The sequence below is a fragment of the Myripristis murdjan genome, chromosome 23, assembly GCF_902150065.1.
Source record: "Myripristis murdjan chromosome 23, fMyrMur1.1, whole genome shotgun sequence".
NCBI classification, from domain to species: domain Eukaryota; kingdom Metazoa; phylum Chordata; class Actinopteri; order Holocentriformes; family Holocentridae; genus Myripristis; species Myripristis murdjan.
In genome coordinates, this window is record NC_044002.1 from 606,934 (window position 1) to 616,584 (window position 9,651).

Here is a 9,651-nt window from a genome sequence, read left to right on the forward strand (position 1 = left end):
ACTCAAACTTTATTTATAGAGCACATTTAAAACAACCGGGGTTGACCAAAGTGCTGTACAGATTAAAAGCAGCACAGATGATAGCAATAATTACAATAAATAAAATAAATACTAAAAATACAAAAAAAATAAAATAAAATAAAATACTAAAAATACATAAACACAGTACTATAAAACAGAATAAAACAAATTAAAATTAAATAAAAAATGACTAAGCCGATTATGTTTTTCTAGTTACGTTTGATATTGCCAGCTTCTACACCAATATACCACATGATGGTGGTTTGGACGCCTTAAACTTCTATCTTCAGAGCCGGGACGGGGCTTCCGTCCCACCTAGTCAGTTTATCGTTGATCTCGCTAATTTTGTCATGAAAAAGAATTACTTTTTTTGAGAGAAACTTTGTCTTAAATCCTAAAATAAATATACATCTGTCTGAAATTTTGAAATGGTATAGATATATTGATGATGTATTTTGTCTGTTTAAAGGTGACGTGGAGGAGTTACATGACTTTCTCATCTCATTGAATAGTTTCAGTAGCAACCTAAAATTCACGATGGATTACAGCAAGGATACGGTTCACTTTCTGGATATGTGGGTCATTAAAAACAATGGTACCTTATCCACCACTTTATACCGCAAGGAAACTGATAAAAACACTCTTTTATTGTTGAGTAGCTTCCATCCCACTCCACTCAAAAGGGGCCTCCCCAAGTCAATTTTTCAGACTTCGAAGAGTTTGCAAAACGATTGAGGACTTTATGCAAAAGGCTCACGATATGAAAGTGAGATTTGTCCAGCAAAATGTATCAGACAGTAGAATATATTGACAAGTTACACTAACCAGGTCTACAACCAATTATATGTAGAAATATGTAAATATCCAAAATACAGAGAAGCACAATGATAATTATAGTACAAGCTTGAAAGAAGTATTTACAACTTGTCTTCTAGAGCCTGTCCTTAAATAAAAAAGGGCATAGAATTAGATATATATGCAGATCAAGGCTAAAAATGACTCAAAAAGACCAAATGTAATGTGATTTTCACATTACATTTGGTCTTTTTCTATGTAGCATCAATAGATCTGATGCTACATAGAAAAATAATTATTTTACAAGCAAACGAACATGTTTTTAGATATATATTTTTAACATGGAAAATCATCGAGAATATCTCATTTGGATTACAACATCACATTAAGGGGTAATTCATCATTTAGTCCTCTAGGAGATAATGTGAAGATCCAATAAGCCTCATGTCTTTTTAACAAGTCCAAGTCTCCACCTCTCGGTGGTAGACTGACTATTTCGATACCACAGAACCGTAGGGTGGAGATGTCATGTTTCTCATCACTGAAGTGTACAGCAACAGGATAGTCATGATGCTTTCAAGTTATGATGATGTCACATTATGGTGGAACCTGATTTGTGGGTGTGGGTTAACCAACCTATTTAGGACTCTCTCTCATTGTTTGGTAAGATAACCTGATGAAGGTCTGTGTACCGAAACGTTGTTAATGAAGTTCTCCCTTCGCAAGTGAGGCAAGCAGTGTGCGGGAGTCTTTGTTCTGAATCTGCTTCTGTGGCTAACATCATCACCATTCATACACCACAGAACTGATAATTGGCTGTGTAAAGCAAGAGTTTCTCTGGAAACTATTTTCCAGTGGAGGGACCGTTTCACTCTACCTGACCTTTCAAGACATCAAAACACAATTGTGCTGCTGCTTTTAGGGAAAACTAATTCCGACAACTTTATTACGGTGATGGGATACTGGTGTTAAGAAAGGCTGAAGTCTCTGAAAGTTCATTTTCATATCACAGTGGAATGAATAGAAACCAAAGGCTGGATATAAGGGAGGAAAATTATATTGGAGTTCTAAAATACAACTACTTGCTTGGGAAAAGAATAGCAAAAACATGAAGTGTATACATTTTGTAGATATTACCATAACGTGCAAAATCACTGGTTTGACCCTTTAACTCATTGCATAACCATTACAGAGGCTTGTGGTTTAATGGGTTGGGGAGACTTCAATAATGAGAAGTCTTACCATTTAACTTCCCCACAGGCCTCTGTCCACAGTCTGCTGGTTTTTATGGCAACAAGGAAAACAGGAGTTGAATGGACACTTTGATAATGAGGTTAATGCACAGATGAGACCTGAGTTATTGGGTTTAGGTTAGAGACCCACATGGAAGAGAAAAAACTGAACATTCATGAATAACTCCTACATTTGGTATGTCAAAGAAATGTGCCAAACCTTATTTCTGTAAGGGGTAGAGAAACAAACTTTACTGCAAGAACTAATAACACTTGGGCGCCCTCATAGCTCACCAGGTAAGACCCAGATAGCAAAATACAGTGATTCAACATTGAATTTTGGTCAAATTGGTTATTTTTGGTTGAGGTTGATAAATCTATGTTGATTCAATGTTTAATTACAGCTACCGTTTCAACATTTGAAAAAAATGTTGTTGAATCAGCATTGTATAGATGCTGGTTTTTCAGTGTTGAAATGTCAACATTAAATAGACATGGTTTCAATGTATGGTATGCTGTGCATCTGTGTGTGTGAATGTCAGTGTTTGTCTGTCTGCCCTGCGATGGACTGGTGACCTGTCCAGGGTGTTTCCTTGCCTTCGCCCTGAGTGCTGGGATTGGCTCTACATTATTTCAATGTTGAACATAATGTAGTTGAATAAATATTGAATCAATGTTGAGACTGATTGAAAATTCAACATTATTTCAATGTTGATCATAACGAGCGCTTTCAATGTTATTTTCAACGTCTGACATCAACGTTGATTCAATCTTAAGCCATGACCATATCTCAATGTTGATTCAATGCATTTTTGCTTTCTGGGGAGTGTGCAGAACACGTGTGGCTATGGAAGTCTACATTTATTTTATTACAGTAGTGGTATTTCTTTTTTCTTGTTATTTCCATACGAGGGGTGATTAATAAGTTCATGACCTAGGTTAGACTTAGATTTAGTTTTACCGTAAAACCACCAATATATTAGTTACCCCTTGTATTCTTCATAATGGTGGAAAAATCGGATATAAAAAACTCATAAATCACAAAAAGTTATTCAACATACTAAAAATTAGATTTACATAAGATCAGATAACATATGCTTCAAATTCTTGCAAAATCACTGGTATGAACATTTAAGGACATTTAAGGAGGAGAGAAGTAAAGCAGTAGTGCTTGTTGTCTAATACTGCAGAGTAATCTGTATTGTGAAAATATTGTAGATGCCCATTATTTGGTGTTTTGCTGTGACTCTGCCAGCGTTCAGTGTCTTCCTATCTTCGTCTGGTGAAAAATCATTCTTTGGAAATCTTTGTGTAACCCTTGATGACTGTAAATAATTTATGACTGTTGGTTATGCATTACTTTTTATTATTAGATAAAGTTACTACTGCACACCGGAAAACTGTGGGCACAAGTTGGTAGACACACAAGTTGAAAAAAGCACCTCAATAAAGAGCTAAATGTTAACATCAAAATATGTAATTAGATGAACATATTACTGTGCAGCATTTCCATCCTGAGAGCACTTCAAGAATGTGAAAACATTTATTTTCAAACACAGATGACCTCAATGGTTGTGAAACATTTTTATTACTTTAGGCGTGTATAAAATTTGAGAGATGTCACTGATATTTTTTAGGTTTGTCCAATATACAACACAGAGTTGTAATAAACATCAGCTCAATAGTTTCAGCAAGAAAATAAACTGAAGAAAGAGAAACAGATGCAGCATATCAATCAGAAAGATTAACCCCCAAATGCATCAGTCAAACTGAGCCTGTCTACTAGCGCCATCTTAAGGATCAACACTGGCACTGCATGTCTAGAGGAACCAAATAATTTCTTACAAATCCCCACCCAGCAACCACAAGGCTAAACAATTTCTAGATGATAATTCAAACAAAGTGCACAAAATACTTCAAGGACAAGAATATAGAAGTGGCTGTAATTTAACATTTCACACAAAAAAATATACCACATTCTACTTTCCTTAGTATAGGTCAATGGTCTATTTAGTCTTTAAAGACAAGCGAAACACAAAGAATGCACACAATTCCAATAATCAATATAAGAGGGGAAAAAAGAAATTGCCTAACCTCAATATAAGAATTGCATGAAAAGAACAAGCATCTCCAGCCCACAGAACCTGAATGGAGCAGAACAGTCGCTGAACTGTTTGCCGTGATCATTTGGTTATTGCAGCATAAAATGGTGATTGTGGTTAGTTGCTGTGGTGACAATGCATGTCAGTAGGGCCGTAAAGTGTGTCACACTAACTTTAGAACTGAGACTATATGTCTGCTTGTTAAAAGTAGTAATCAGCATTAATATTTACTACCAAGTGGATTACAGAAGTTGGCCCAGTGCAATGACCTCAGCTCTTCGCAAATGGAAACAGTAGGGGAAAAAATTGGCCATCACTCCAACTATCATGTTGTGTTGATTTAAACAGGAATGACCTGCTCCAGTTCACATTCTGTGCTTCAACCTTTCCTGTCACATTATGGCATTTTAAGCATTCCCAAGAGAACCAATATTATGGATAGCAGGTTCACATAAGATCTTCCAGGGGCTTGACCAGACCTGTGGTTATCAAATCAAGGATGAAAACTTATTATTAATTGTACAATCACTTAATAATTAATGTAGAAAAATATCTGTTTATCAAACAGATAAATGGCACTAAAATGATACATACCTGCAGCAAGGCACACCAAAGATTTACATATCTGGCTCTGGAGGAAGAAGAAGAATTCATTTTGAGACCAATGTCTTTTCCAGCGTAACAGGAGGTACTGTAGCAAATGTATATGGCATAGGGGTATTTAGATGTAGACTGAGATGTGACAATAAACTGATGCCACTATCCACATTAATGCGATAGTTCATCCATTTTGAAAAATGTGATATTATTTCTCTGTCCCCACCAGCTGTTCTGTAGGACAGTAGTGGTGCTATCTTGCTCTCATTATTCCTGAGTGCTGGATAATGGCTGGATGCTCCACATGCTAACTGTTACCTTCCTGCCATTGAGGTGGACTTCCCCTTGACTATCTGATGATTAAAAAAGTTTTCATATATTGGCTATGTGTAAGACCTACAACAAAAAGTCCAGTATATTAAAATATTTGAGTGTTTTCAAAAGACAGTTACTTAATCAGCATTTCTGTTTCAAAAAGGCAGCAACTGTGAATTTTGTGAATTTCCCTGTATTAAAATGTATTTAAAACAGAGTACATTTTTAAGGACACAAAATAGTAACATCAACAACAATAACAACAAAAATAATAATTTAAATAAATTCATTCTATCCGTTTTAGAATGCACTATTTTTTTCTTTGTTGATCTCGCTTCATCGGTGGGTGCTGCCAAAAAGATTTTTTTTTTTTTTTTTTACTTTTCTACAGAAGCTGGCTTTTAATACTTTTTGGTGAGTATCTTAATTTTTAGCAGAATTTACTTGCACTTTTTAATACTTGAGCACACTTTATACCGGATTCTTTAGGATTTTTACTTTAGTAGCATTGTAATGGGGGACTTTCACTTTTACTTGAGCAGTAATTAAGAACTGTGATTATGTTTTAAACCTCTGCATGTTGTAACATTAACAACAACCCAACAAGACAAAAATGACACTATGATGCTTTGAATGCTCATTTCCAAACATCTGTGAGAGCAATATTCAATCGTATGGGCATGAGTGAATGGGAGAGAGGAGAAAGAGAGAGAAAGTGAGAGATAAAACCCTTACCCCATGAGTAAAACTTGGGACTTCCCAGGTGAGTGACCTTGCACCTATATTCCTCACCACGCTTTGGAGTGAAGGGTGCACTCTTGGTCAGGAAGAAGTGCCAGTTGTCCTCGAAGGCCAGGTCAGTCTGATTGGCATTGTCCATTAGTACGCCGTTCTTCAGGAGCTCGATGGTAATGTCAGGAGGGTGGAAGCCGCTTACATGGCAGATCAGGGTGTTGTCCTTATCAAAGTCTCCTGGGTTACGGCTGTACACCTGAACCTTGGGTGGAGCTACATTGGGTGACAAACAGAACAACAAGGCTGTTGCAGCTCACCTTTGATCCTTAACATCATGTACTGGCTCCAGGGTTTTATTGTGAAATAATGACAGGCTGTTCTATTTTCCTATTACTGGACGTCTCTACATATCATATGCTTCAGTATATCAACTAGACTGGTCATAGTGCCTTACAGTAAATTGAAATGAATAAGTATTCATCAATGGTTGCCAAAGTGGAGTGGAGTCAAAGGACAATAAGAGGTGCTTGAGGTTGTGTTTCATAGTAACAAGCAAAATCTTTATTACTGTAATAATACATACCAAAAACAGATAATTAAAAAGCTCTTTAGAAATTAACACCCAAAATGTGTTACATTTAATGCTCTCCCCACTGTTGCTGTCTCCTTAACTAAAAAAAAACAAAAAACAGGCCTAACCTTGCTTTTCTATGGCAAGAAAACTATGGTGACAAAATATAAGCATCATTTCTGAACCATGGTTTAACCACTGTTTCAGTATCCAACACTGCGAAATGAGGCGAGGAAGACAGTACCACCTCTGTCCTACATAACGTGACTTAAAATGGGTTAACTACCCATTCTAACAATTAGATTACTTCTTGTAAGCTCAATCTGATGATTCACACTGTTACCGTCTCCTTACCTACCAAATATAAGGCCTAACCTTACTTTACTATGACAAGAAAACTATGTTGACAAAGTAGAACCATGGTTTCAGAACCATGGTTCATCCACTGTTTTCCAGTATTACTAGCAATTGATCATTGGTCACCATAAAATACACTTGAAAACATGGTAGCGCTACCGTTAACACAATAAAGGACCACAGTAAAACCACGGTAGCACCACGGTCAAGAGTTGCCTATAGTAATCATTGTTTCCACAAAACACCACGGTATAACTCTGGTAATACCATAGTTAAGAGTAGCCTATAATAATCATGGATACCATGAAGTACCCTTGTAAAACTGTGGTTACTACATAAAGACTACCGCGAATTTTCATATGGGTAGTTAAGTAGCCTACTATGTTCAAAAAGTAAAGAGGATAAAAACAAACGAACAAATTAACACAGAAAAGAGGACAAAAACAAACGAACAAATTAACACATAAACGCGCTGCCGATGACAAACACTTCCTCAAATCGAAGTCGACTGTCGTACAGAACTATCGCCTGGGCCTACTACCGTATTTCAAAAGGACAAATACAATACTTACAATCTTTGGCAATTAAAGTCCCAAGGACGCAGAAGAGAACCGCACAGATGAGCGTCTTCATGGTTTCGTCTTAGTCGATTCTTACAAAAACCTTTTGATTCAAAAAACTTGTCACAAGAACGAGAGGAACGACAGACCAAGCGCGAAGAAAACGAAAGTAAAATCCCTACTCTTCCGGACAGTATTATACGTTTCCGCTTTAGTTTGACCAATAGCAAAATAATTTCACAGTCATAATTGACTGTTGCTAGGTAAAAATGAGCACAGCACGTTGCTCTCTGTTGCGCAGTTTGTTTTTCGGGTGATATTCACAGGTTTATGTTGTGTCATCATCCATGGTGTATCTTCTGGTGATCGTAATCTGCCTGTGCTCAAAAACCCTGCACGACATTAGGCTATATTATATTACACGACATTATGTATATTTAGGATAAAAAGAAATTGTCCTAAAATAAAGTATTCAACGTTCCTATCCTCTATTAGGCCTGTAATTCCAAATGTAATATAATTTAAGGTAAAATGGGAGAAGAAAACATCTACTGCTCAACGTCAGCAAAACCAAAGAGCTGATTGTTGATTTTAGAAAAAAGGAGGCAAAGACACACAACCCTGTCTACATCAATGGAGCTGAGGTGGAGCAAGTGAGCAGTTTCAAGTTCTTGGGAATCAACATAACAGAGAACCTGACATGGACTTCACATATCTCTGCCCTGGTTAAAAAAAAAAAAAAAGCTCAGAAACGGCTGTATTTCTTAAGGAAACTTAACTTCACTATCTTCATAATCTTTTACCATGGGCGCTTTTGTGAAAAAAATGACATTTTATTTTCGAAATATAAGTTGAGCTTGAGGTTTTTTTTTTTTTTGTTTGTTTGTTTTGTTTTGTTTTGTTTGTTTGTTTTTTGTTACATATGGAAAGAGAATAAGCTGGATAAATGCACCTTGAAAGATTTCTCATCTTTGATATATGAATGCAACCAAAAGAGAAAGATCTCTACCTAACCATCTAATCTTAATTTGCCTTCATCCATTTTATCACATATATTCAAAGTTTAAATTTAGTCTCCTTTGTAATATGCATGTCTAAAGACCTGCCACAAGATGGCAGTCATGTACAGTTAATCATTCACACTTTCAAGTTCGGTTAGTAGATGCTTTGGGTGAGATTGTGTTCTTTTTTCCCTTTATTTGAGTAAAGGGATGTAGACGAGCTATAGGCTACACATTACATACATTTTTTCAGTAGAAAAGTCGCTGAAAATATACTTAAGTGTAGGCTACAAGTAATAGAAAAAATAATTTACAATGAACAACAAATAAAATGTAGGGGGAAGGAAAGAAACGGAAAAAAACGTCAGGGTCTGCTAACTACTTGGGGTAAATTTGAAATGTCCAAGTAATCTCATAGCTTTTTCCAATTTGTCATTTCTGAATTTTAAGTTTTCAATTGTAGTCAAATAGCTTTAAAAATCGGAAGCTTAAAAACATGTATAAAGAGAAGCTATTTTAGGCCAAATGAAAGAACGATTGCTTTCACAGCTCGCCTTTCATCTCGTCGCCATGTTTGGTTAACTGGGAAAAGACGCGGAAGTCCAATATTAAAATTACGCCACCAAAATATTATTTCAAGAGGGGGATTAATGACAGTCAGAGCTGGAGATATTCTTAGTAGCTCCAGTAAAACATTTCCCATGACTGAGCTGCGTTTTCTTACCGTTGTTTTACTGTTTTACAGCGAATTAAAGTCCTTTAGCAGACCAGCTTTATATCATTTAAACCGCGACAGATAAATTCATTTCATTTCTTTTTTTTTTTTTCTTTTTTTTTTATAAGATTCAGGATTCAAGAAAAACTTTATTGTCTATCACACTGTGATAGAAAATTGCTTTTTGGTCAAAGGCTCTATCAGTCTAAAAACAACATAAAAACATCAACATCCGCGGCCATCATCACACACAACACAACACAAACAATACAAACAACAATACAAAAGTAGTGACTATGCCGTTTTGATTAGGACGCTGATTGCAGTGGGGATTGTGTGAGCGTTTCCTCGCCGGAGGTGCTCTGGAACGGCTACCGGAGGCGAGCGACTGAAAGGAGTGGTGGAGTGGATGCGTACAGTCCTGAGTGATGGATACTGCCTTCCTGTCTGCTGAGTTCTGAAAGTTGCATCCGGGTAGTACCAGTAATTTTAACAGCTTGTTTAGTGATTTTTGTGAGTTTTTTCTTGTCCCTTGCCGTCATGAGGCTGTACCAGGTGACAATGTTGAATGTGAGAATTGATTCGATGAGGGACCGGTATGCTACTGTTAAAATCTCCTGCCTGACCTGAAAGCTCTTCTCTAAAGGGCT

At 36.5% G+C, this 9,651-nt stretch overlaps 1 protein-coding gene across 1 annotated transcript; it reads right to left on the bottom strand.

Annotated features, from left to right (window-relative positions):
• Positions 1-3,598: 3,598 nt before the first annotated feature.
• Positions 3,599-7,471, bottom strand: LOC115355300 (beta-2-microglobulin-like). Its single transcript, XM_030046048.1, has 4 exons — positions 7,298-7,471; positions 5,798-6,070; positions 4,745-4,781; positions 3,599-4,629 (listed from the first exon to the last, which is right to left on the bottom strand). The coding sequence occupies exons 1-3, from the start codon at positions 7,356-7,358 to the stop codon at positions 4,768-4,770; spliced, it is 348 nt and encodes a 115-aa protein (XP_029901908.1). The 5' UTR covers positions 7,359-7,471; the 3' UTR covers positions 3,599-4,629; positions 4,745-4,767.
• Positions 7,472-9,651: the final 2,180 nt, after the last annotated feature.